The 25,684-nt window shown below is 40.3% G+C and overlaps 1 protein-coding gene across 4 annotated transcripts in view; it reads left to right on the forward strand.

The window, feature by feature from the left end:
* The window catches only part of ABCA9 (ATP binding cassette subfamily A member 9), a 60,160-nt gene extending 44,002 nt beyond the window's left edge, over positions 1–16,158 (forward strand). For 3 of the 4 annotated variants that reach the window (XR_004683080.1, XR_004683079.1, XR_004683081.1), the window contains 14 exons: positions 1,506–1,625; positions 4,161–4,229; positions 4,683–4,774; positions 5,963–6,083; positions 6,683–6,800; positions 7,523–7,614; positions 9,836–9,996; positions 10,773–10,848; positions 10,922–11,016; positions 11,946–12,065; positions 12,251–12,391; positions 13,258–13,337; positions 14,428–15,566; positions 15,696–15,739. Coding sequence is in view for 1 of the 4 variants with exons in the window: in XM_035026168.1 (XP_034882059.1) it covers positions 1,506–1,625; positions 4,161–4,229; positions 4,683–4,774; positions 5,963–6,083; positions 6,683–6,800; positions 7,523–7,614; positions 9,836–9,996; positions 10,773–10,848; positions 10,922–11,016; positions 11,946–12,065; positions 12,251–12,391; positions 13,258–13,337; positions 15,511–15,566; positions 15,696–15,794 (1,440 nt within the window). In the remaining 3 variants the exon portion in view is untranslated. Of the gene's footprint in view, positions 1–1,505; positions 1,626–4,160; positions 4,230–4,682; positions 4,775–5,962; positions 6,084–6,682; positions 6,801–7,522; positions 7,615–9,835; positions 9,997–10,772; positions 10,849–10,921; positions 11,017–11,945; positions 12,066–12,250; positions 12,392–13,257; positions 13,338–14,427; positions 15,567–15,695 lie in introns of all 4 variants that reach the window. The other variant, XM_035026168.1, reaches the window with a different exon arrangement.
* The last annotated feature ends 9,526 nt before the right edge of the window (positions 16,159–25,684 follow it).

Below are 25,684 nucleotides of genomic sequence, written 5' to 3' on the forward strand. Positions count from 1 at the left end.
TGCCTTTTATAAAGTGAGCATAACTTTAGTAACAAATCCTAAGAAAGATAGGGACACCTGGGTGGCTCAGTCAGTTAAGCATCTGCCTTCAGCTCAGATCATGATCTCAGGGTCCTGGGATTGAGTCCCACATTGGGCTCCTTGATCAGTGGGGAGCCTGCTGCTCCCCCTGCTTGTGCTCTCTCTTTCTCTCTCTGACAAATAAATAAATGAAATCTTAAAAAAAAGAAAGATAGAGTAAAAAAGAATATCATTGATAAATTAATTTGGAAAATCAAAGACAGTTGTCTAAATAAAAAGATGACAAAGCAAACCCAGAAATAAATTAAAACAAGAAGAAGAGGAATAGCCCAGTATGATTTATTTTAGATTGAGATGATGGTTCACTATGAGGAGCTTTCAAATTAAGAGAGGAAAACTGCATGAATTAAGAAAACACCATATAATTCCTTTAAAAATGCCCAGTAAAATGTATAAGCACAGGAAGGACAAATTACTAAAAACCAATGGCAAATATTACAGTACATAGTAAACTTATGCAGCTATTCACCTAATATCAGCAATAAAACAAGGACACCTACAGTGATTAATTATAGCACCCAGTATCAGTGAGGTGGTGTAACATGCACACCCATTCATGTTCATAAGAGCATAGACTGTCACCATCATTTTGAAAAATAATCTGTTAGTAACTGTTGAAAATGTGAATCCACATAAATTTTAACCTGCATTTACATTTCTCAGAATCTTTCCTAAAAGACTAAGAGTGTTGGGGTACCTGGGTGGCCCAGTCAGTGAGGTGCCGGACTCTTGGTTTCAGCTCAGGTCATGACCTCAGGGTTGTGAGATGGAGCCCCGTGTCCGGCTCTATGCTCAGTGTGGAGTCTGCTTGAGATTTTCTCTCCCTGCCCCTCGGCTCCTCCCACTTGTGCTCAGTCTCTCTCTTTCTCTCTAAAATAAAATAAATAAATCTTTAAAAAATAAAGATTAAGAGTGTCAATAGATAAGGATTTATGTATGCCATTATTTATAGGAGCAGAGAAATTGAAACAACACATTTTCTAAAGGCAAAATTGTTGAATTCTTGCATATCCACTCAAAGAAATACTGTGCAGCTGTGAAAATGAATAACTGGTATGTTTAAACCCTAACAGATGTCTATGACCTCCTGTGAAATGAAAAAAAAGCAAAAGGCTGAGCAATGTATGATAAAGAGCCCCCTTGTCAGATTCTGAATTTCAGCAAGAACTCCAACTGATTTGCATGCACACTGAATTTGAGAAGACCTGGTGTGTCTTAAAAATGTCATAGTCAATCAAATACAGAATTCTGATACAATCTTGTGTCGCAAAGAAAAAAAACATGGTGGCAGTACTGCCTTGTGAGGGGAAGGTTGAAAATAAGAACATTTACAAGATGAATTCCCACCCTCTTGGAAAACATACTAAAATTCAGATTTTTTACACTTTAGTGAAATTAGGATGCATTTTTTTTTTTTTTTTAAGATCACCATCTTCTCGATAGTTGCTACGGATCTAAATGAATATGGATTTCTAGGGTTATTTCTCTGCACCATATTAATACCACCTTTCACACTGATTGGTTCTCTGTTCATTTTCTCTGAGGTAAGTAATTTCACACCTGTCCTCAGGTCATGAAGTGTGTGGCATTGGAGATAGCCTAGGATATTGTAGAAATGTAGGTAGAGTCCTTATCTACAAAATTTGAAATCTCTGTCTTGGAAAGGTCATTCTCTTACCACAGGCAAGAGTCATGTTATTCAGTAAGAAGCTCTGCTTTGGTTCATGAAGGTCAAGGGCGGTTCTGCAGTAGTGGAATTTTATAGTTCTCGTGGTAGCCCTCTCTCCTGGGACCAAATGACCCTACTGGGAGCCTAATGAGATGTACTTTTTCTGTTAATTTTGGACATATTGGGTTTAAGATTCCTAATAGGCACATAATGGGAAATGCCACATAGCCAGTAGGATGTATGAGTCTGAAATCCAGCATGTGGTTACTTGAGATCCATCAGCATATAAATGATATCTAAGTGATGGCACTAGATAATATAACCTACAGAGTAAGTATAGTTCGAATAAAAAGTGGGCCAAAGATTTGGCCTTGACTCCAAAATTTAAAGATTGGTAAGAAGAGTCAGCCAGTCAGGTTGAGGAGGAGCCCATGAGGTAGGAGAAAAAGTGGGGAACTGTTGAGCACCAGAATCTCTTCTCAGAAACTCTCCTTAAACACTTAAAGTATCCGTATAGAAGGATATGAGCCAGATGGCAGTAAAGAATATTTCAGGAAGGAGGGAGTGATTCAACCATCAAACAAGAGGTCTAGAAAGTTGATGACTGAGAAGAGACCACTGGATTTGACTACATGAAAGTCATTGGTGGTATTAACCAGTCAGAATTCAAGGAAAGGGTGAACACCAAACCTAACAAGAGCGAGCTTAGTAGATATTGTAATATGAAGTAGTGCAATAAAGACACCTACTTCTAGTTTCACTGAAAAGAGTAACAGATGGGAAAGTAGATGGATGAGGAAACTACATTTTTGTTTAAGAAGGGAGATAACGTGCTTATAGGAGAGAAAATTTTGATGAAAAGAGAGACATGAACTACCTAAGAAGCCAACTTCTTGAACAGCTGAGAAAAAAAAAACATCATATAGCACCCAAGCAGAGAGGTTGCTTTCCATCAAAGCAAGAACATCTCATCTATTTATGAAGATCATAGCCAGAGGCAGGTAATTTAGTGGCTTTGATGGTAGTAAACGCATGATTCTCTTCTGAGTGATCCTCCTTTCTTAGGGAAAGAGATGAAGTTATCAACTTAAAGTGAGGTGAACAGGGGTGTTGGGATGTTGAGGATAGAGGAAAAGATGTAAACAATTATTTCAGAAAGTAGATCACCATAGAATTGACAGGGAGTATTAAAAGACCCCTTGCCCTACTTTGCAAGTGCAGTCAGCAAAGCTGATAGTTTCTCTTATCATAGTCTCCTTCCCAGATGCAGTTCAGGGCAGGTGGAGTTGGGTTCAATCAGGATTAATGTTTTCCCAGTTGAGTCTGACAAAGAAAAGGATAAAGGTACAATCAATGTGGCAATGAGCAGTGGTTCTGTATAAGGAGGGATTGTAGCAATGGACCATGGAGATTCTAAGCTGGGGAATGATGAAGTTAAGGAGATGAGGGGGTTTATGGACAGTGGAACAGTGGTGGGGTTGGTGGGTTGGAGGGTCACCAACTCCAAATTATGGAGTAAGGGTAGTAGAGCAAGGAAGCTGAAAAAATAAAACATAGTAGACAGGACAAAGATTAGGGTGCCTGAAGTTGATTTTGGATGTGGTACAGGGTTTGGAAGCAGGTGACAGAGGCACATAGGAGAACAAGATTATTTGAAATAATGTCAGGGTCCTGGAAAACCATTCAATGAGAAAAATATAATCATCTTTTCTAGATGATGGATGGCTGTGATAGAGATTTCCTATGTCAGCTTAACATTGCTCAGAAAAAAGTCCTGGGAAATACAGCTCAAGAAACAAAATTGGCTCTTTACTCTTTATTTACTAAGGGAGTCGGGGGATGTTTCAGAATGTATTGTGAATCTAATGAAAATCATGCACTTATGTGTTATGCATGTATATTCTGTATATTATGCATGTGTTGTAAATCTAATGAAAACCATGCCAAATTCCAGGTGAAGAGTTTTGTCTTTAGCATGAAGAGTTGTCATGATTATTCTTAAGAGTGGGTAGAGCAAGGGACAGAGCAATGTACTGGTTCCAGGGCTCTTAGGGAAGGAGCACAAATGTAGGGAGAAAGGCAGGTAAAAGTTAGGGAAGAGGGTTTGTCTTAAGACAGATCTTGCCCATGGCTTCAATGGTCCCCAGCACCACCCAGGATTCTCTTAGCACGGAGAATCATGCTGACTCACAGTGTTCTAAAAGCATCTGAGCCTGTAGGCCAGCACAGGAGAGGAAACTGAGTGACTTTGGAAGCAAGGAAGACACATAGCACAGTCGGAAATCGACTTTTACCTGATGCACGAGAGAATGCTGGCAAAGTCATTAAAAGGACATTAATGTATCTTACATGAGATGAGATTTGAGAACAGATAAATGTTCATCTAAACCTACTTTTCCTCATTTTACAGATTTCTCCTGACTCCATGGATTATTTAGGAGCTTCAGAATATCAAGTTGTGTTTCTGGCACTGCTAATAGTAAGAATACATTTCCATTTAAATGTTCTTGCATGAGGGGGACACATTTGTTTGCTTAGCATTAAGTTAAAAAGTTTAACTTTGGCACTTAAAAATGCAGTATTTTAGGCATCTGAAGCAACACACACACACACACACACACACACAGAGGCTTTAAAATTTGGACCGCTTTCTTTATAACAATCATCTGACATGGAGTGTGGAGCCCAAACTCTCAATGGCATGAATAGTCTGGGTACCAACTTACTACTATCTTGTCTATTACAGCTTCTCTGAAGAAGAGTGAAGCTAGCTCTGAGAGTTTCATTGGGTATTAAATCGATTGTCTTTCAAACTTGTCAAAATGTTATCAGATCTATCTTTGTACATATGATCAAACTCCTTAAATAAATTCCAATATTGAACTTGTTTTTATGGTGATTTCTAATATTGATTGTCTTTTTCTCCCCTTAGCCTTACCTTCATTTTTGCATTTTTGTTTTTGTTCTCCGGTGTCTGGAAGTGAACTTTAGGAAGAAATCAATGAGAAAAGATCCCGTGTTCAGGTTGAGAAAATTCAAATACAATTTCATGTTTTATTTAATATTCATTGTTTAAAAACATTTTAATATGCTTAAGTTAATTGAGTAAAAATAACTACACAGGATTTTTTTTAGGAATTGTATAGTGTACAAAATTATTATAATTCACGATATTTTAATGAGCTTACAATCTAATGAGGGAAGCCACATCAGCACACGTGAGACACTGAAAAATTAAGGAATTTCATTGACATACTAAAAGAAAGTTTTATACGAAAGACAAAATCTTTAAAATAATTGGTAAGTATAGATAAACAATTGGTAAGTGTAGCCAGTCCAGGAAGGTAGGGTAGTCTGAGCAAAAGAACAGAAGTTGATATAAATGCCACCTTCCTGTAGATTTGAGTGGACAGCTGGAAAGAACTTGAAAGTTTGTATTGGAAGATAATGGAAAATTAAATTAAAGCTGAATTTTAGAGGGTGTTGGAATAGAGAAGTGTAGGAAAGATTTTGCAAATTACATAATGGGAAATCAAGACAGGTGTGTTTTGGAAACCTCACCTAACTCACAAAATATGAATCAAGTTCAACTGTAAAGTAGGTGGTAGGGCAGGAGCGTGGCAAGAATCAGCAGACAACAGCAATTTGTGATGGCATGAAGGAGGGAGAAGATGAGAATCAGCAGTAATCAGTGGTGGGGGTGATGAAGGAAATAACTGGTTAGATAGCAGTCAGGAAGGAGTGATTCTCAAACATTCCTAAGAAGGGACAGTGCTCACATACTGGTGATTATGTGTCCTGGATTTCCTGGGATATGTCTCAAATTCCAAATGTTTCAATCCACAGTTCTCGCAAAGTCTTCAGAATTCCAAAATATCTGTGCCAAAAATACAGTTCCTAGATGCCTTTCTCACACAACTGTGCCCCAAAATCTTTCGCCAGAGGATGTGTCCTGTTTTATTATTATTATGTTTTTTAAAAGTCACAACCAACAAGGAAAAGTAAACCTAGGGAAAAAGCAAGAGTTGCATCACTTGACTCATCATGGCACCAGGTTGTTTGCAAGGCAGATGGCACAGAGCTGAAAAATGGGGGTTATGTTGTACTCATAGTGAACCCATTCACATAATTGAGAGCAGTCTACAGAAAGCTCATTTTTGCTACAAGTTTTTCAACCGGAAACCTGTTATTATCACACTGTTTTGATTTTAGAATTTCTCCAAGAAGCAGTGGCATTTTTCCAAACCCAGAAGAACCCGAAGGAGAGGATGAAGATGTTCAGATAGAAAGAAGGAGAACCACAAATGCTGGGACTGTTGAAGACTTTGATGAGGTAGAACGACTAAAAACATGCATCAATATTTTGAAAAACACTTTGTGGTTCTTTCGTCCTTACACACATAGCTCATCACTTGACTTCACTGAATATGCAATGTCCACAGAGATAGAACAAGGGAAATACACACATACACACAGGCACAGACTTGTTAATTCATTTTTTAGGGTTGTATTTTGGGTAAGAAAAGCTACACATTACAAAACCTAAGTAAGACATTGTGAGTCTTATGAACTGAGTAAAGCTTACTGCAAGAGGAGAGAGTCCATCTGAGGTATATGTGTGTTTGTGTGCATGTGTGCATGTGTGCATGTGTGTGTGTGTGCATGTGTGTCTTAACAGTCCTATTGGTTTGGTGGATGTCTCTGTTCCTATTTTCTGAGAAAGAGAAGCACAGATCATGCGATACGGTGCAAATGTTATTTCCCTGCAGGAATATAGATTGGGAAATTTCACTTGAAAATGGCAGTTTCTGGGGGAGGGACTTGTCTGATTCATGATTCTGTACAGGGAAAAATGTGGTTGGAAGGAATATGGCGCACTCACTCATTTCAAGGTAAGAATAAAGCCCAATTGTTATTTACTTGTCTCTACAGAAACCCGTCATCATTGCTAGCTGTCTACGGAAGGAATATGCAGGCAAAAAGAGAAACTGCTTTGCTAAGAGGAAGAAAAAAGTGGCCATAAGAAATGTCTCTTTCTGTGTTAAAAAAGGTTGGAGACAGTAGTTTTAACTGTTGGCAGAGCTATCTTGACCTCCCAAGATGAGGTCTTTGGGAGGAAATAATAGTACCCGAATCTGGGGCCATCTATTGATAGGCATGAAAGGCAGCCCACTCATCCACAGGCACACACAGATCCGTCCTGTTTAAAAGCCTCAGTTATAATAACAGTGTTTTTTCTTTGCCTAAGAAGACAGTTCTGTCTGTTCTGTTGAAACAGGCAAACAAACAAAAAAAGAACACCAAAAAAAAAAAAAGAAAGAAAAGAAAAAAAGGAGGCAGTTAAGAAGGATGTTACAGCTTTCAAAGTACCATTCATTTCACAACAGGGAATATACGCAAGAGGGAACTCACTGGGACACAGCAGTGCAGTCTCCATTCTAACAAAGAGCACATTTTGTGAAAGTGTCTGTTAAATGCAACAGACTTTGGGACCAAAATTTGTTTCTGTTCCAGCTCAGCATCTCAGTGGCTGTATGACCATGGGCATGAGCAAGCTATACATCCTCCTTACCCCTCAGTTTCTTTGCCTATAAACTGAAGCCAGTAACAATGCTTAGGGATGTGTGTGTGTGTGTGTGTGTGTGTAGAACAGATGAATTAATGCATTCGTGCACTCAACACAGAGCCTGACACATAGTGAGCCCTCCAATAGTATTTGCTTTTAGATTTATTGTAATTATTTGAAGTTCTAAGCATACCTATTTCTTTCAGGTGAAGTTATAGGCCTCTTAGGACACAATGGAGCTGGTAAAAGTACAACTATTAAGATGATAATTGGACATACAAATCCAACCGCAGGGCAGGTAAGTAAACCACACAGAAATATGGTCATTAATGCTGCCTTGAACAAGCATTAACCCGTGAACATTGATGACAGTCTTAAAAATATGTAAATGATCCTTTCTTATGAATCCATTGAGTTATGCATGGAATGAAGAGGATTAATTAAAAACTTCTCTCCTTAATTCCAAAAATAGTGAGCTGCCAAAAAGGGCTCCATGTTATCTACACCATATGTTTTATTAAATAAAAAGTAGTGATATTAAAAGGAAGTGTTTTGGTAAAAGTAAAGCTGAACATTAGCTTTATTCAGGTCAGAGATCTTTGGGTTTTTTATTTTTTATTTTTTGTTGACTTATGTATCCTAAGAATTTGTTGAATTGAATTGCCAAGATCCAGGATTTATTCAGAAAAGAGAGGTCATAGATTAGAGAAAAAAAATAAGGATTGTCTAAATTCCCAATCAAAAGCTAGAATGGTATGTGAATGTCACTTGGCAGTACGTCTAGGCCAAGTTGGATAACATGATGGCCGGAGATCCACAGGGACCACAGCACTGAGGAGGACCTGCTGCTGACATTTGACAGAAGGTTGAGGGCAGAGGGAGTGGGACCATGAAGAGAGGTTGTGTAGGCGTGTGGATTGCAACATAAGTTTCCGAATTGTCTTTCCATTTCTCCTCTTGCCTCACACAGCAGCCAGAACAGTCCTTAAAAGATGCAGATGAGATCATGTCACTATCCTGCTTATCATCCTTCACTTAGAATTGATCCAAAATCGGTGTTATGCACAAACAATGAATCATGGAACACTACATCTAAAACTAATGATGTAATAATGTATGGTGATTAACATAACAACAAAAAATTTTTAAAAAATTGATCCAAAATCTTTAGCATGGCCAAAAAAGGCCCTGTAAGATCTGGGCTCTGCTCACCCCTTGCTCACATTGGCCTTTGGTCATCGTCCCTCTGTAGGACCTTTGGGTTTATTTTTCCATTGGCTAGAGTGCTCCTCCTTCAGTTTTGTACTTGGTTACCTCCTTCTCATCACTTTAAAATTTACCTCCGCAAAAGGATTTGCCCTGACTACACTCATGGCTACATTGGATCTTCCCTTTTTATTCTTTATCACGTTTATTGCCTTGAAAGCATTAAGCAGGGGCTATAATTCATCCCCATATGCGTCTACTTGTTTTTATTTTCCATTTCTCTGTCTAGATCGAAAGCTCTGTGAGCCCACATTAACTAGTTCTCTCCTCCTTTGTATTGGGGAAAGACAACATAGAGTTGGGGTTAAGGGCTTGGATTCTGAAGGCAGAGTCCAGCTTTAACTCCCAGGTTTCCCTTGTGTGACCTTCTGCAAGTTACTAAATCTATGCACATGTTACTTTTCTCCTATGTGAAACAGGGATGATAAAACTAATACCTGAGTCATATAGGATTTTTCCAAGGATAAAGTAATTCAAAACACATAAAATGCTTAGATTCTAGCACATAGTAAGCACTGGTACACATGACCTGTTAATATTGTCATATAACACAGTGATTGGCTCATAAAAATAATAAATGCTATTTATTAGTATTTACTGGTTCCTTTGTGCCAGACTAGTGCCAGGACTTTTCATTTATTATCTTAGTTCAGGATTTCTTAAGTTTGGCACTGGTAACATTTTGGTCTAGGTTTTTGTGTGTGTGTGTGTGTGTGTGAGGGACGGTCCTGTGCATCATCCCTGGTCTCTATCCACTCAATTCCAGCAGCACCCAAGTATAACAACCAAAAACATCTCCAGGCATTACCAAATGTTCTCTGGAAAGAAGATTGCCCCTGATTGAGAACCACTGCCATTTTTAATGCTCACAATAAACTTGCACAACAGATCCTATAATTATAGCTAGTTTAACATTGGGGAAATAGAATCCTCAACAAGTATCTACTCCTTTGAATGTTTGGATCAGTGAAGGAAGTCAAACAATGAACAACCAAGTAAGCCACCCTGAATCCAACCAAGGTAATGGACTTGGAAATAAAGTCTATAGAGAGATATGACAATGTGGAGTATGTTCCTTTTGATTTATTGAGTTTTTGCCATCTTCCGCCTACAGCTAAGTGATCACTTATTTACATTTGCACTCTTGGCAGCTGTGTGTGTATGAGGAGGACATCGCTGAATTATGCACTCATGTGCCCATATGCGTGTATACACAATTTTGGACTGAATGTGGGAATGAACTTTTTGTGCAGGTGATTTTGAAAGGGAGCAGTGAGGGGGACTCCCTCGGGTTCCTGGGATACTGTCCTCAGGAGAACGTGCTCTGGCCCAACCTGTCAGTAAGGGAACATCTAGAGGTGTTCGCTGCCATCAAAGGGCTGAAGAAAGGGGACGCCACAGTCACCATCTCACGGTACGTGGGGGGAGACACACTGGTTCTCTACTGGGGGGATGTGATAGGAAAGATGTTCCCACAGAATTAAGGAAGGGAGATTCTTTTTTTTTTTTTTAAAGATTTTATTATGTATTCATGAGAGACAGAGAGAGAGAGAGGCAGAGGGAGAAGCAGGCTCCCAAGGAGCAGGGAGCCCGATGCGGGACTCGATCCCAGGACCCTGGGATCATGACCTGAGCCGAAGGCAGACGCTTAACCATCTGAGCCACCCAGGTGCCCCAAGGAAGGAAGATTCTAACCAATGACTCCACACCTGTGGGAGAAGACGTAGTTATCAAGAAGCCCGTGGAGTGTTGTATTAAGCCTGGAGAGAAAAATATTATTGATTATTCCTTAATATGGAAAGATGTCATTGAAAAATATGAATTTGACCACTATAAAAGGCTCATAAAGTATCCTAGGTAGTTTCAATTTTATGATCATTCTGAATACTCTTTTTAAAAATGTCTCTGGGTGCCTGGGTGGCTCAGTTGGTTGGGCGACTGCCTTTGGCTCAGGTCATGATCCTGGAGTCCCTGGATGGAGTCCCGCATCGGGCTCCCTGCTTGGCGGGGAGTCTGCTTCTCCCTCTGACCCTCCCCCCTCTCATGTGCTCTCTCTCATTCTCTCTCTCTCAAATAAATAAATTTAAAAAAAATGTCTCTAATATAGTGTTTGTTCTGATTTACCCATTCCCCACACACATTCCTCATAGTGTGGGGATAATGTGGATTGACTCACTCTGCTTCCTCCAGGTTGGTGGATGCGCTCAAGCTGCAGGACCAGCTGAAGCTGCCTGTGAAGGCCTTATCCGAGGGAATAAAGAGGAAGGTAGGAACAGGGCTCGGTGTTACTCTGCACACCCCACACGTCGGTGCCAGACATGCTGTTCCTCTCGTTCCAGGTGTGCTTCGCGCTGAGCATCCTGGGAAACCCATCGGTGGTGCTTCTGGATGAGCCATCCACGGGCGTGGACCCTGAGGGGCAGCAGCAGATGTGGTGAGGAGATGTCATGAGTAATCCTAAGTGAACTGATTGGTCCTATAACAACTAGTCTTCAAACTCATTGTTTATAAGGCAAAAGACAACCCATTATCAGGAAATGCAATATTAAGGGTGAAAAATCTGATGCCCTATCACAGCCAGTTTTTATTAAGGAGAAAAAGATAATTCTAACACCCTAATACTCTTTTTTTTTTTTTTTTAAAGATTTTATTTATTTATTTGAGACAGAGAGAATGAGAGAGAGAAAGCACATGAGAGGGGGGAGGGTCAGAGGGAGAAGCAGGCTCCCTGCCGAGCAGGGAGCCCGATGCGGGACTCGATCCCGGGACTCCAGGATCATGACCTGAGCCGAAGGCAGTCGCTTAACCAACTGAGCCACCCAGGCGCCCCCTAACACCCTAATACTCTTAAGAATCTTGTTTTCATGGTAGATCTTCGGAGTATGCATGGCCCATTTTTATACTCAACCACATCAGTCTATTATTCAGTTTCAATTTCTACAGCACACCTGATACACAGTTCTTGTGAGGAAAAAAAAATCCCAAGCTCTTAGGACAATTCTGAAATCTGCTGTTTTGTATTTTAGGGCTTATATCATTATTATCATGCTTTTAAATAAGTGCTCATTTTCTGTCTTTCTTCCCACTGCCCTCTCATACATATCCTTGGAATTCAGCATTTTTCTAAATAACCTTTTACCCAGTATCATCTTCTACCTTCAGCGCCAGCCATGTTCTGAATTATATTACTCCACCCGATAGTTTGGGTATTTACATGAATGCTGTCCCTCCAAAACTCCTTTTTTTGTCTAAACTGAATTCACTAATTATTTCATGTGTGCTGGTAAAACATGTTTAAAAGATGAGAAGACATCTTACGTTGAGCATTGCCACCAGCTAACATTGCCCCTAACCTCCCTTTAGGCAGGCTATCCGGGCCACCTTTAGGAACACGGAGAGGGGCGCCCTCCTGACAACTCATTACATGGCAGAGGCAGAGGCCGTGTGTGACCGCGTGGCCATCATGGTGTCCGGAAGGCTGAGGTGGGTGCCCATCCAAACCCACCCTTGGCTCCCAGTGCGCCTTGAGCAAAGGACATTTTCCTGCACAGGGTTATCACTGTCAGGGGCTGGAGTGGCCTGGCCCTGGACTCCAGAGGCTGAAAGTCACTGGCAATCGATTTATCTTCTCCTTCTCTTCCTTGACTTCATCCTCCTCCTACCTCCAGATGTATCGGTTCCATACAACACCTGAAAAGCAAATTTGGTAAAGAGTATCTGCTAGAGATGAAGGTGAAGACCCCTGCCCAGGTGGAGCCCCTCCACTGTGAAATTCTGAGACTTTTCCCCCAGGCTGCTCGGCAGGAAAGGTAAACACAGGGGTTGGCTTGTTTCATCTTTTTTGTTTTTCTATTATGGCAAAGAGAAATAAAATCTTTACTTGATCATTCTTCTTTTTTTTTTTTTAACTCTATGGTAATTGTGACTTAATTAATTAGAGGTTAATCTCTAATTAATTAACTGTGATTTTATTTATTGATTAATTATTAGAGAAAGGCCCAATTCCAAGGGAATTTCCTTTTCACAGGAGGGATATAAGAGAGCAAAGTACTGATTGGGAAGCTGATTGTTGTAAGGGAATTCACATTCCTGGCGGCTCTATCATGTGCCAGGTCCTAATGTGTGCATGGACCTTGGTCATCTGGATCCTTTCTAGAGGGTAAAACCATCCCCATTAAATGTGACCACTTGTCTGAAGCTGGGACCTGGTGCCAGGCATCAGTCAAAGCTCAGTGAGTGGTGGCTCTTAGCATTTTTATTATTATCAGTAATGGCACTTGAGGTTGTTTTGATCATGCCAAATCCTAGTGGTGGAGCCAGGAGGTGAACTTAGTTCTTTGTACTTAAATGCTATTCTCTTCTCACTAAGGAAGAAGGATGATAAGTCATCCTGCCTCTCACCATCTTGGAGTGCAAGTGCTGCTGGTTTCCTCTGTCTCCCATTCCTCCCAAGAGTAAAAGGGAGCCATACTGTGAGAGCCCCCTCCTGCTTCTGCTTGAAAAAAGTGACTTCTTGTTGATTAAAGAACATCCCCACTATCACTGTATCATGGCTCTGCAGATACGTACATTGAGACAAATTGTTGGTGATGTTGTTGCTGCTTTTTAGACATGCATCCATTAATGGTTGTCTTCTTGAAACATGGAGCTCAGCCTCCCTCTCCATTCCTGGCAGGTACTCCTCCCTGATGGTCTATAAGTTGCCTGTTGAGGATGTGCACCCCTTATCGCAAGCTTTCTTCAAATTAGAGATAGGTAAGAGTGACTGTTTGGAGATAGGACTCCAGGAAACAGAGAAATTCAAATCTTGCATAAAACCAGTATAAGAAGTATTAAGACTTTTAATGATGGTTCTCAACCATGAGTGATTCAGTAATGTCTGTGGATACCTTTGGTTGTCACAACTGGGGCTGGTGTTGGGGGGTGCAACTGGTTTCTTGTAGGTCAAGGCCAGGGATGATGTTAAACATCCTACAATGCACACAGGTCCACTCCCTCCCACAGCAAAGAAGGATCAGACCAAAATGTCATCAGTGCCAAGGTTGAGAAGTCCTGTCCTAATTGAATAAGACTCTAGAGGGAAGAGATCATTGGCATTTAGGGCTGGAGTGTCCACAGAGACATCCCTAGAGTACAGTGAGCCTTTTCTTCAGAGCCTTCTAATGTTTCTGCCTTTAAACATGTTCCCTCCCACCTCAGATTCCTTCTGCTGTGTTTCATTTGCTAAAACTAAAGTTCTGCTTTGGGGGGGAGGAACCTAACTTTTTATCACAGTTTTCCACCCCACTGTGTCATGGAAATGTAAGTTAGCAATTTTTTTCCCTCCAAATGTTAGGTGAGACACAGTTACCTTCTCAGCTGCAATACGTTTATTGAATGATGTAGACCCCGTAGTGTGTGAGCACAACCCATGTCCTGTGACTATTCCTGTGTCCTGCTACATAGACTCATTCCCCCATAGCATCAGATCGCTTTGGGGTGTTGCAAACTGCACAGAACTCCAGCCTCGCATGCCCACTCCAGGTCAGAGTTGCTTAGTTGCTTAATATTTGGAGACTTGAAGCTAGGGAGGTGGGAGGGTTGGTTTTATCTCCCTTCTAATCTTATTCCTCCTCTGCTCATCCGATCTTTTGAGCCTCTCTGGTGTGGAGTGTAAGGAGAGGGAAGAAAAGATATGACGGCAAAGCTTGATTTGCTCATTAGAGCCAGACTACGGCATGAGGGCCTCCTGTGCAGAGAGGAGTTCCTTGAAGACTCCCTCTCCCTCCCATTTGTAACCTCTGACTAAAGCTTCTACTCTGGGGTGGGTGATGCCTTCTCCTCTTGGTCTCTTGGTCTCTTGCAGCCTCTGGGCCACTTCTTGGAATTCCCTTCTCTTTCCAAGAGATCTCTTGGAGGACCTCCATTGGATGCAGCATCTTGGCCTCTCCAAACTCTGCAAGTACAGGGCCATCACTGTCCACAATTTTTTACATGTTCCCAGACTTGAGGCAAGGACCCAATCCCATGTCCCCAGATTACAGGTCAATCCCACCAGATCCTCTGTCCACGGAGGGGAGAAAGGAAATGCCACAGCAATCTGGACAACTGCCCACAAGAAACCTTTGCTTTCTAGTCTTACCTCTCAGTTCATTATTTTCTTCCTTCTATGTATCTGCACATTTGGGGGTCTTAATCACAGTCCACATTGATAACAGATGGTCAACTCAAAATTAGGATAATTTGACAAAGTTTGGTTTAGGCAGGGACCATTTGCCAAGGGGCAAGGCACAGTGCAATGACCCAAGGCTAGACTTAGCAGAAGTGTTGCCATTCTCAGGTCCAAAGGGACTAAGAGAGGAAGCAATGGCAGGAACCCGGGAGTAGAATCATGTAGAATTTGTGACCTCGTGAGAAGCAGTGACTTTCAATCAAGGGACAAAGTTGATATCAGGGAGGGAGTGAAGGAATAAAGACCTTGACCTCCCCTCTCCTCTGTCCCTCCTCATGAGCTACCACTGGTGGAAACCACCAGAAAAAGCCTAAGTCAGCCGGTAGAGCAAAGAGCAGAGTAGAGAGAGTGAAGGCAAACGTTAAGGGGCACATGGTAGTGTTCTAGCACAGGGGGGAACTGTCTCTCCACTCATCCGGCATAGGTGGTCTGGGACCTTGCACGTTGTTTTCCAGTCTGGTATGCCCCGGCCCAAACTCTAAGACAATGGGAGAGTATTTCCGTCCTGTTACAAGACCACAGGGTGAATTTGCCTTTCCATATTTAGCATATGTGCTGCCCAAGCGAGCACCTGTCTTTCCATATTTAGTCCGAGAATATTTATTACCTTATCCTTCATGTTTAAAATCTGTATGTATGTAGATTTTGGCATAACTTGGTAAAACTCTCCAAATAAAAAAATAGATGAACTCTTAACGTCCGTCCGTCCTTCTGCAGTTAAACAGAGCTTCGACCTGGAGGAGTACAGCCTCTCCCAGTCCACCCTGGAGCAGGTGGGTCAGTGTGCGTGACTCGGTTCATTCATGCACTATAAATGTACAGCGTGAGCGGACGCTTTGCACTCACTTGGAGCTACGGAGGCAGCGTGGCCTCTCTCCCTCTTTATTTCTTGTCCGTCTCAGGTTTTCCTGGAGCTCTCCAAGGAACAGGAGCTGGATGACTTTGAGGAAGAACTTGACCCTTCAGTGAAGAGGAAACTCCTCCCACAGGAAGACCCTTAAAGCCCCAAATACCCTATGTTTCTTTTTAGGCTTATGCCTCTTTTTAAAGATAATATTTTATGTCATTAATACATCTTATCTCAGATAGGATACAAAATGCTTTTGAAACTCATGTCCCCATTTTTCTCAATAACATGATGGATAGTAGGACTAAGGAGAAAAGGCAGTGAGAGCCGTCTCAAAACCGGACCATGGGGCCTCTGTACTCGCAACTAAATCCCACATGTCATACGGAGGTAAATCGAAAATGCCTTTGTTGTAGAATGTTTGGATCTCTCAAGATGACACAGAGATTGCTTTATTTTCTTTGTTTCAACATCAAAATTTTGAATATTTTCTTATCCTTTTGAATAAAGTGCACAAGTACAAAGTAAGACCTAATCCTGATTTTAGGGGAAAGAGAGGTGGTGATTACAGAACAGCACAGTATTTGCTTTTTTAAAAGTTTTTGTTTAAATCCCAGTTAGTTAACGTGCAGTGTGATGTTGACTTCAGGTGGACAATACGGTGACACAGCACACTTCCTTATAAACACCTGGCACTCATCCCAACAAGTATTTGTGTTTTGTAATTCAGAGTTTGTTTGTTTTTGTTGTTGTTGTTGTTCGCTTATTCATAATAAACGGATTTTCCTTTTCTGTCATTTTTCATATTTTATGTTGTGTAGTCTATGTTTTGTCTGTTGTGACTGTCAAGGAAATTTGAAACCTGTTAAAATAAGTAATTTCAGGGTGCCTGGCTGGCTCAGTTGGTTAAGCGACTGCCTTCGGCTCAGGTCATGATCCTGGAGTCCCGGGATCGAGTCCCGCATCGGGCTCCCTGCTCAGTGGGAAGCCTGCTTCTCCCTCTGACCCTCCCCCCTCTCATGCTCTCTCTCTCTCTCATTCTCTCTCTCAAATAAATAAAATATTAAAAAAAAATAAGTAATTTCAGTAAGAATTTGAATAATCAAGTTGGGGAAAGTTTAAAAATGACATCTCTTACAATTCTGAAGCATATTTCTGATTTTATATGTTTTCTTATGATGCAAGGGTCTACTCTTATGCAGATCTTAATTTCTCATGTTTATGTATGTTATGACCTCTCCAACTGGTGACCCTGTAAACACCTTAAAATCAGTGCAATATACTTGTATACTCTTATTTAGGTAAGTTTTTTTGTTGTTCTTGCTACTGTTGCTGTTGTTAGCTCTTATGGACTGACTTGTGTTCCCCTGAAATTCTCTGTGCACTCACATGAGGACACGGCAAGGTGGCTATCTGCAAGCCAGGAAGAGAGACGTCACCAGAAACCAAGTTTTCTGGCACCTAGCCTGGGAGTCACCATTTGGAGATGAGCTGCCTACAGAGCTCCCTGGACTGTGCAGGACCAAGGCATGAAACACACACACTCCAGTACAAAACCAAAAAGTGAAACCCCTACAAAACACTTTGTGGCATTGAGCTACTGAGGTTACTGAGACTGTGGGGTTGTTTGTTACAACAGATAGTCAACATTACGTTAACTAACACAGATCATGCCAGGAAATGGGTGGGGACAAAACCCTGGAGTAAGTATTTCTTGATGCAATTGCCAAAGACCTTTGAACTATTCTAAGCTGCCTGTCCCCAGTCCTTGCCTGGATCAACTCTACGAGGGTGACCCTTCCTTCACTTTCAACCCATTTGTCCCACACCAGCCTCAAAGTATAGCCAAATAACAGTAACTTCCAACCCAAGACATGATGCCTTTGGGTGAGTCCACCCTTCATTGTACTGTAAAAAGCCAAGAAGGGATGACCTAACTTAGATCTACAAAGTTATACTGAGTGAATGTTTGGAGTATTTGAAGTAGAAAGTAAGAATAATTTATTCCAAGGGATTAATAAATGAAAACATTGCAGTGATTATGAATAAATCATTTTAATGATACTGGGTTTGTTTTTCTCATACTAGTTGTGCTTTTCTCAACAGTGACACTGTTAACACTTTGTGCCAGAGAATTCTTTGTTGGGGGAGGGAGAAAGGAGAGGTTGTCCTGTGTCTTGTAGAATATTCAATGGCAATCCTGATCTGTACTCACTAGATGCCAGTAGCAATCTCCACCTGAGTGTGACAATCAAAAACATTTCCAGACGTTGTCCAAATCACCCCACTGTATAACAATTATATGTCCTTAAGCCAACTGCTTGGAATTTTATCATCTTGGAGCGAAGTAAAAAATGAATTAAAGATAGTGGATCTTGTTCCTTTTGGGGGTTTTGGTGTTTTGCATTAAATACTCTGGATTAAACTACAAAAATTGTTCTTCTTGAAGAAATCTAGAAAATTAGCAATAAAAATGGTCAATAACACATTTTAAAATTTGTAGGCATTGGAGTAACTTCTGTTTGAAGTTCACGTCTCTTTGAACTTTTTAAAGAGAGCATAAGCCTCAGTAATGTGTTGTACAAGGGTCTGTAAATGATTTCGGTGAGGGAAAATGAAGAACCTCGCAAACTGGTGTGTCCCAAAGCAGTGGAACCTCTGAAAAAGCAAGTATGGCAAAGAGCATTGAAAGCTAAATGAGGCAGTTGGTTAAGTGACTGACTCTTGATTTTGGCTCAGATCATGATCTCAGGGTCGTGAGATCGAGCCCTGCGTCAGACTCTGTGCTGGGTGTGGAGCCTGCTTGGGATTCTCCTTCTGCCCCTCCCTGTCCCACCTGCATACGGTTTCTCCCTCTCAAAAAATAAAAAAGTACATGTCTCTTGTTTCCATAAATACATATTAACACATCTGAAATCTAATTGAGATTCTCCATAATATTTAGCCATGTTAATACACTGGTAAATACCAATCTTCAGAAACTGATTTATCTAACACAACTTAAGGGGTACTTTGTTAATTCTCCAAGGTTATTTTATTTACACTAAATTGATGGGAAACTCTCAGATTCTCTTTTCCCTGTGACGAAAACATAATCTTCACTTTGTTTGAAAATACTGCAGTGTTGAAATAGAAAACTTAACAGAATTTTGAACTTGGATGATTCTGTGCCCTTTGATGACATAAGGATTACACTAAGAATAACATAGATCTTTAATGCACATGTGGGAGAATATGTCTAGATGATGGACCTAGAAGAGAAATTGCAGAGTTGCTGGGCATGAATGTGTGTGTGTGTCCATATCCCCAGTGTTCTCTATTTTCCCACCTGACCTATGTGAGAATTTATTTTCCTAGATCCACTGCAGTGCTGAGTATTGCCCTTCTCTTTGCCCATCTGATAAGAGTATACAGTAATTCATTGCTCTCTGAGGCTGTATTCCCTTGCTTTCCAGAGAAGTCAAGTATCTTCTCAGTTAGCTTTCTTCTTTTGTGAATTGTCCTTTTGTATTACCTGTCCACCTTCCTATTTGACTTTTAAAACTAATGCATTTTTGTGGTGCCTGGGTGGCTCAGATGGTTAAGCATCTGCCTTCAGTTCAGGTCATGATCTCAGGGTCCTGGGATCGAGGCCTGCGTCAGGCTCCCCGCTCAGCAAGGAGTCTGCTTCTCTCTCTCCCTCTGCTTGCTATCCTCCTGCTTGTGTTCTCTGTCTCTCTCTCAAATGAATAAATAAAATCTCTAAAAATAAATAAAGAAAGAAAGCTAATGTATTTTTAAGGGATCTTTATTCTGGATATTCCTTTTTCTGTTTTGTTTGTTTCAGACAACTTCTTTACACATCTGCCAGCTCTTCAACTTTCTTAATCTTGATTTTGTTTATCATTTCTTTTGTTGTATTGAGGTTTTAATTTTATTATGATTGAACATTATAATTTTTACTCTGTGATTGTGTGTCTGTGTGTGTCCTGTTTAGGAACTCTTTCCTTTTTGGAAATCAAAATATATTCTTCTGTATCTCCTTCCAACTGTTCTGAAGTTTTATTTGTTACATTTTCTCTTGACTCCACCTACACTTTGTTTTTTGTGTGAGGCACAATATGGGGATCTAACTTTTTTCTTTTACATTTGTCAAGCTAATTGTCACAACACCATTTACTTAAGTTCTTTCTTTCTTCATGGAATTTATGTGTTTCCCTCTCATTTTCAGGCTTTTTATTCCTATTATGAATCTGTTGTATCCCCTTCCACACTTTTTAAAAAAAGATTTACTTATTTTACAGAGAGAGTGCATGCATGTGAGTGGGGGGAGGGACAGAGGGAGCGGGAGAGAATCTCAAGCAGACTCTGCACAGAGCGTGGAGCTCAATCTCATGACCCTGAGACCATGACCTGAACCAAAATCAAGAGTCAGATTCTTAACCAACTGAGCCAGCCACATACTGAGACGTCTAATAATCTTTCTATTATCATCTTTCTATATATCAAAAAAATATTTTTTTTTCCAGGTGAGGTTTTAGGGTTATTAGGACTTAACGGAACCAGTAAAAGCACATCCATTAGGACGTTAACTGGAGACACAAAACCAAGTGCAGGACAGGTAGGTAGATGAGATGAATAATATGTAATCCAAAATACCCAGGATAAAGTCAATTTGAAGATCTAATTGGCTTTATTAAGCAATTGATGATTTGGGCAGCATCCCATCTAGCAAGACGAGAGACATTCTTCTCCCCTCTATTGATAGCATCTGTGGTCACTGTGACGCATCTTTCTCTTCTCCAACCTGAGTGTCCCAACTTTCCAGCCCGTGTGGTCATTCACAGTACGCCCCAGATTGGCACGGTGGCTGCTATTGGCCTGGGGCATGTGGTGGCCCATTTCCAATCCACTGGGCTCCAATAGGGACCCTAATTGTGCCTCCCAGGCTATTTTGTTGAACCAGAAGTATTTTCAACTCTATTAGGGGCAAACTGTAATGGCTTCTGAAAAAAAGCCCAAGAGGCTATCTGTTCCTTAGACAACCATAGACAACCATAGCTGTCTTCACTCTCATCTCCTGATGTCTGCCTTTTCCACAGGTTTCTTCTTCCCACAGCTTCCTGCCGCTGTGCCGAGTCTACTAAAGCTCACGTGCAGGGAAGGAAAACTTCTCAGGATGTCTCCTCCCTTAAACAGAGATCTCACAAAGTGGACAACAACCAAAGATAACACACGCTCTTCCCCCTGCAAACCTGAGCAAACACGTTTGTGTGTTTAGCTATAAGACGCTCTGTCCATCACTCCATTTAAGATTTGCCTATATTTTCTGTTTGTACCCTAAGGTGATGTCGTAAACCATCCAGATTGAAAAAAGATGAGCTCCTAATACCTGGCCGTCCTTCTGCAGTTAAATAGAGCTTCAACCTGGAAGAGTACAGCCTCTTGCCTCCCAGCCTAGAGCAGGTGGGTCAGTGTGAGTGATTTTATATTATCCGTAGACTATCAATATACAATACGTGCAAGACCTTACACTCACTTGGAGCTACAGGATGCAGGGTGACATCCCTCTCTCTATTCCTTGCCCCCCTTTCCTGGAGAGGTTTTCTTGCACCTCTCTGAGGAGCAGGAACTGGATGATTTTGATGAGGAACTTCACCCCTCAGTGAAGTCACGCTTCCACAGGTATTTTTAAGCTCTAAATGCCCTATGTTTCTACAAAAGAAATATAATGTTATAACTTACTAAAAATGTTTTAGAATGATAAAGTTGTAATATTATAACTTTATATAATATTATATATGATAATTATTTTATAATTATTATCATATAATTATTTTATATAATTATAGAATTAAAATTCTATAATTATACTTATATATCATATTATATAATATCATATATATTATATAATTATTATATGTTATTATATTATATTATATATTGTTATATATTATTTTATTATATTATATATAATATAATAATATATATTATAACTTTATATTATAGCTATAATATTATAAAGTTGTATATTATAACTATAATGTTATACATTTCCTGAGAAACACAGCATGGTTCTTCCTGTGGTGGAGAGGAGGAGCAAGGGTTGGGCAGTTACAGCCACCGCATGAACAGAGGCACGTGATTGAGCCCACCTCCCAGTCACAGCCTCTGTGTCTCTACAGGTCATGTCTAGTTTTCTTTTTGTTAACTCAACATTATGTGTGAAATCCATCTACATGGCAACTGATCACTCTTATTTGTTTTTGTGTGGTATTTCACTGTATAAATCTACCATAATTGATTTATCCATTCAGGCTATTATGAATAAGCCTGCTGTGAACATCCACTTATAGGTCTTTTGGTAGAAATAAGCATTCATTTCTGTGTATCGATGTCCTAGTGTCCAATTGCTGCTGGTCATAGAGTAGGCACTTACTTACCCATAGTAGATACTACCAGTTATGAAAAGTAATCATACAAACTCACATGAGTCATATCAATAGTATGTAAGAATTCTGAGCCTTCCACATTGTTGCCTATCTGTTTAATAATAGACATTCTGGTGGGTGTACACAAGTATCTTATTACGATTTTAATTTACATTGCATTGATGGCTAATGATGTTAAATATCTTTTCACATTTATTGGCCATTTGGAAATATTTTTGCATTGGGATCGTTTGTCCATAAAAAAAAATCAAGTTGTATGCCTTTTGTTTATTGACTTGTGTGGATCTACAGCAGATGCACACATGTTCTCTTATTTTATGATTTTTAGTTTCATGCTTGTAATACTTCTTTTTAATGAACAGAATTTCATTTATGGCTAGTCCTGACTTAAAAATACTTTGTTTTCCCCAATGTTATGAAAATATTCCTCTGAATAAGTCTTTATTTTTCCTTTTTCTTTCATTTTAAAATCTTTACTAAAAATATAGTAACAGTGTCTTCATTGTGTTTATGGGTAATTATGTGATATATTAACACAAAATATTTTTTGATAAATTGTTTTCTAGTCTAAGTTTTTTTTGTAATATATTAAAAATTATATCTTGATCTAAAGTTTTTTCCAAATGTCTTCCTTTATTCTCTAAGAAATATTTTAAAAATATTTTTAAATTTAATTTTATTATGTTATGTTAATCACCATACATCACATCATTAGTTATTGATGTAGTGGTCCATGATTCATTGTTTGCATATAACACCCAGTGCTCCATTCAATACGTGCCCTCTTAAATACCGATTTCCTTTCTAATTACCCATTCCTTTCTAATTACGTCTTTTAGTTCATTTTTCTCCATTTTGGCACTGCTAAGACCTCCAATACAATGCTGAAAACACTCCACTGATTGTGGACATCCTTCTTTTTCCTATTCAAAGGGGCAAAACATTCCATACTTCTTCCATGAAGAGTAATATTAGCTGTGCCTTTATCATGTTGAAGAATTCCCTTCTTAGTCTGCTGATAGTTTTTATTATGACAGGTGTAGATTTTTACAAAATGATTTTCTCTTTTGGCAAAGTAACCATTAATTATTAGTGGTTAATATGATTAATTAAATCAATTGATTTTTGAATGCTGACCAGGCTTGCATTCTTGGACCAGTTGATGGCCAAGTAGGTCACGACTATCTGTATTTGATTTGGCAACACTTGCTCAGGATTTTGTATCTATGCTTATGAGGCATGTTGTTCTATAATTTTCATTTCTTATAATACCCTCGTTTGATGTTGGTATGAAGGTAGTGCTGGCCTCCTAAAACACATTGGGAACTTGTGTGGATCACACAAGATCAGATGTCTGAAGGGACGCTCCGACTCCTCCTGTGAGCTTTTAAAGGTAAAGGATATGCTAGACCAGGGAAAAGCATAAGCAAGCAGTAGGCTCTGAGAATACTGTCCTAGGCTTCTTTCTTAGTCACACAGAATGTGCTTCTTGGACTTAGGATCTACCAAGATATGTGTAAGAAATTTGACATCAGGGAAGTCTGGGAAAAAGTTTTCAGCAAGATCTTCTATACCTCACTGCTCATGATGCCAACCTATCTTCAGGAGTTGGGCCAAGAGACCCTCGCCCTCCCGTCACTCAGGATCATAATTCTGGTCTTTGTCTCCCACCATTTCAATTGACACTGGTTTTGAATTGACTGTAGTTTCCTCTTTTGAGTGATCATCAAATATTTCAAAAGTCATTGATGCCGGCTTTGATGGCGTGCATCTGCCATGGTCCTGTCGCAGCTCTAAGTGTTGGTGGAACATCTGGATCATCTAATCTCTTTAGTTTTCCATTCCAATTTTGGTAATTACTCTATCCATTTCTTCCATTTTTAATTAACCTCCTACATAGTCTACATGACTTAATTATTCGAAGGTTTTTGTTTTTTGTTTTTTTACATGTTTATTCTGATCTTCTTTCTTCCGAATGACGGACATTTCCTCCCCATTATTCAGGCACATTTGTGGTAGCTGGGTGAGGAGGTCTGCAACCACTTCCCTCCCCCCAGCTTATCCCCCTGACAATAAAGTCCTACGAGGGGCCAAACAGTGGGAGGCCCTTTTATGATGGCATCCCGCATGAACTCAGGTAAAGACAAAATAAAAAGAAATTGAAGACTCACCAGTTACCAAGTCTAAAGTTGCTTGCATTCCCAAAATTTTGGCAGCCTCAGAAGGAGTATTCCACTTCATATGTATGACTGGAGTTGCACAATTCCTGTCTCATTTACTTTATACAACCCTCATATTTACCCTGGTTAACAAATTGGGGATTGAGAATTTGTCCCTTTATACAAATTTCTACAAAAGCTGGTGCCACCTGATGGCCTGAGTAAGACAGCATTCCCTTGCACTTGGGCATATCTGGTGCAAGAAGAAGAGTTCTTTGATATTCGTGTGTAAAATCCACTTCAATAGATGTTCAAGAGAGGGAGGGAGTTCCTTAAGCTTGCTCACAAAGCAGCCTAAGTCTTTGACCACATCTCCCCATGTTTAGGTAGTCTTGATTCTCCTCCCCCCCGCTACGTATATCATCTTGTTGGTGACCATTTATTGGACAGGGACCATATTCCCATCCAAAGAGTTTCCCCCCGACTCCTTTATGATGTTAAGTCCCTCCCTTACAGACTAAATCACTAGCCATAACTCAGGGGTTCGGGTGGTCTTGGGCTGTTACTTAGTTACTTTCATTCTTGGTGAAGGAACCCAAAGCAGCCAAGGTACCATTTTCTTGGCTGACCTCAGCTTGAATTTTCTTTTACAATGTACTTGTAATTCATCTTTGGCCCTAGATATACCAACCCCAAAGCCCCAGATAAGCTTTTCCTTTTGTCCACCACTGTGATGCTTTAGCGACTTCACCCCAGGGATGGCCACGAAACCCAATGGGCATCAGCGGTTCTTCTCCTTTGGCAACCTTTTCCATTTGTCTCTCTCCCGAACAAAGCTACGGCCATTATTAAAACTGCAGCACCAAGGATACTTTCTTGTACACCGTGCCCATTCCATAAATTGTATAGAAGCAGATAATTGAAAGAACACACAGACTCTTTGGGTGCATTTCGGTAAGGTACAGCAGGGAAAACAAAGGGCAGGGAAAGTATCTGGGGCCTGAGGGAATTCCAGAAGTAAGTCCTCAACGGTCCTTTTTCAGTCACACGGGTTACTCTTTGTATTTTGATTACCAGCCACAAAATAGGTGCAAGGAATACTGGCTTCAGGAGAGCCCAGGGAAAAGTATATAGCCGCATGTTTATCCCTCACTGGTGATTTATCCAAACCAGGCTGTGTAACTGGTTAAATTAGATGTAAACTATCACCTCAACATCTCCATACAATGAAGACAGGATAGGCCCAGGTACTGGCAAGGGCATTTCACATTTTAAGCAAAGTACTAGCTGGCCCTTCTAGTCTTCTCTTGGCTGAGGGTCAGTAGCCGATTTCCAAAGTCACTGGAGATAACATGGGCCCATCCAGTCTAGCAGTAAGGTAATTCTTTACATATGTATTCCTTCTGTTTTTTGAAAAGTTTCTGTAAGAGTGTACCAGTTCTTCCTTAAGTATT

Source organism: Mirounga leonina, unplaced genomic scaffold, assembly GCF_011800145.1.
Source record: "Mirounga leonina isolate KUSES-001 unplaced genomic scaffold, KU_Mleo_1.0 Mir_197, whole genome shotgun sequence".
In the NCBI taxonomy this organism is placed as follows: Eukaryota; Metazoa; Chordata; class Mammalia; order Carnivora; family Phocidae; genus Mirounga; species Mirounga leonina.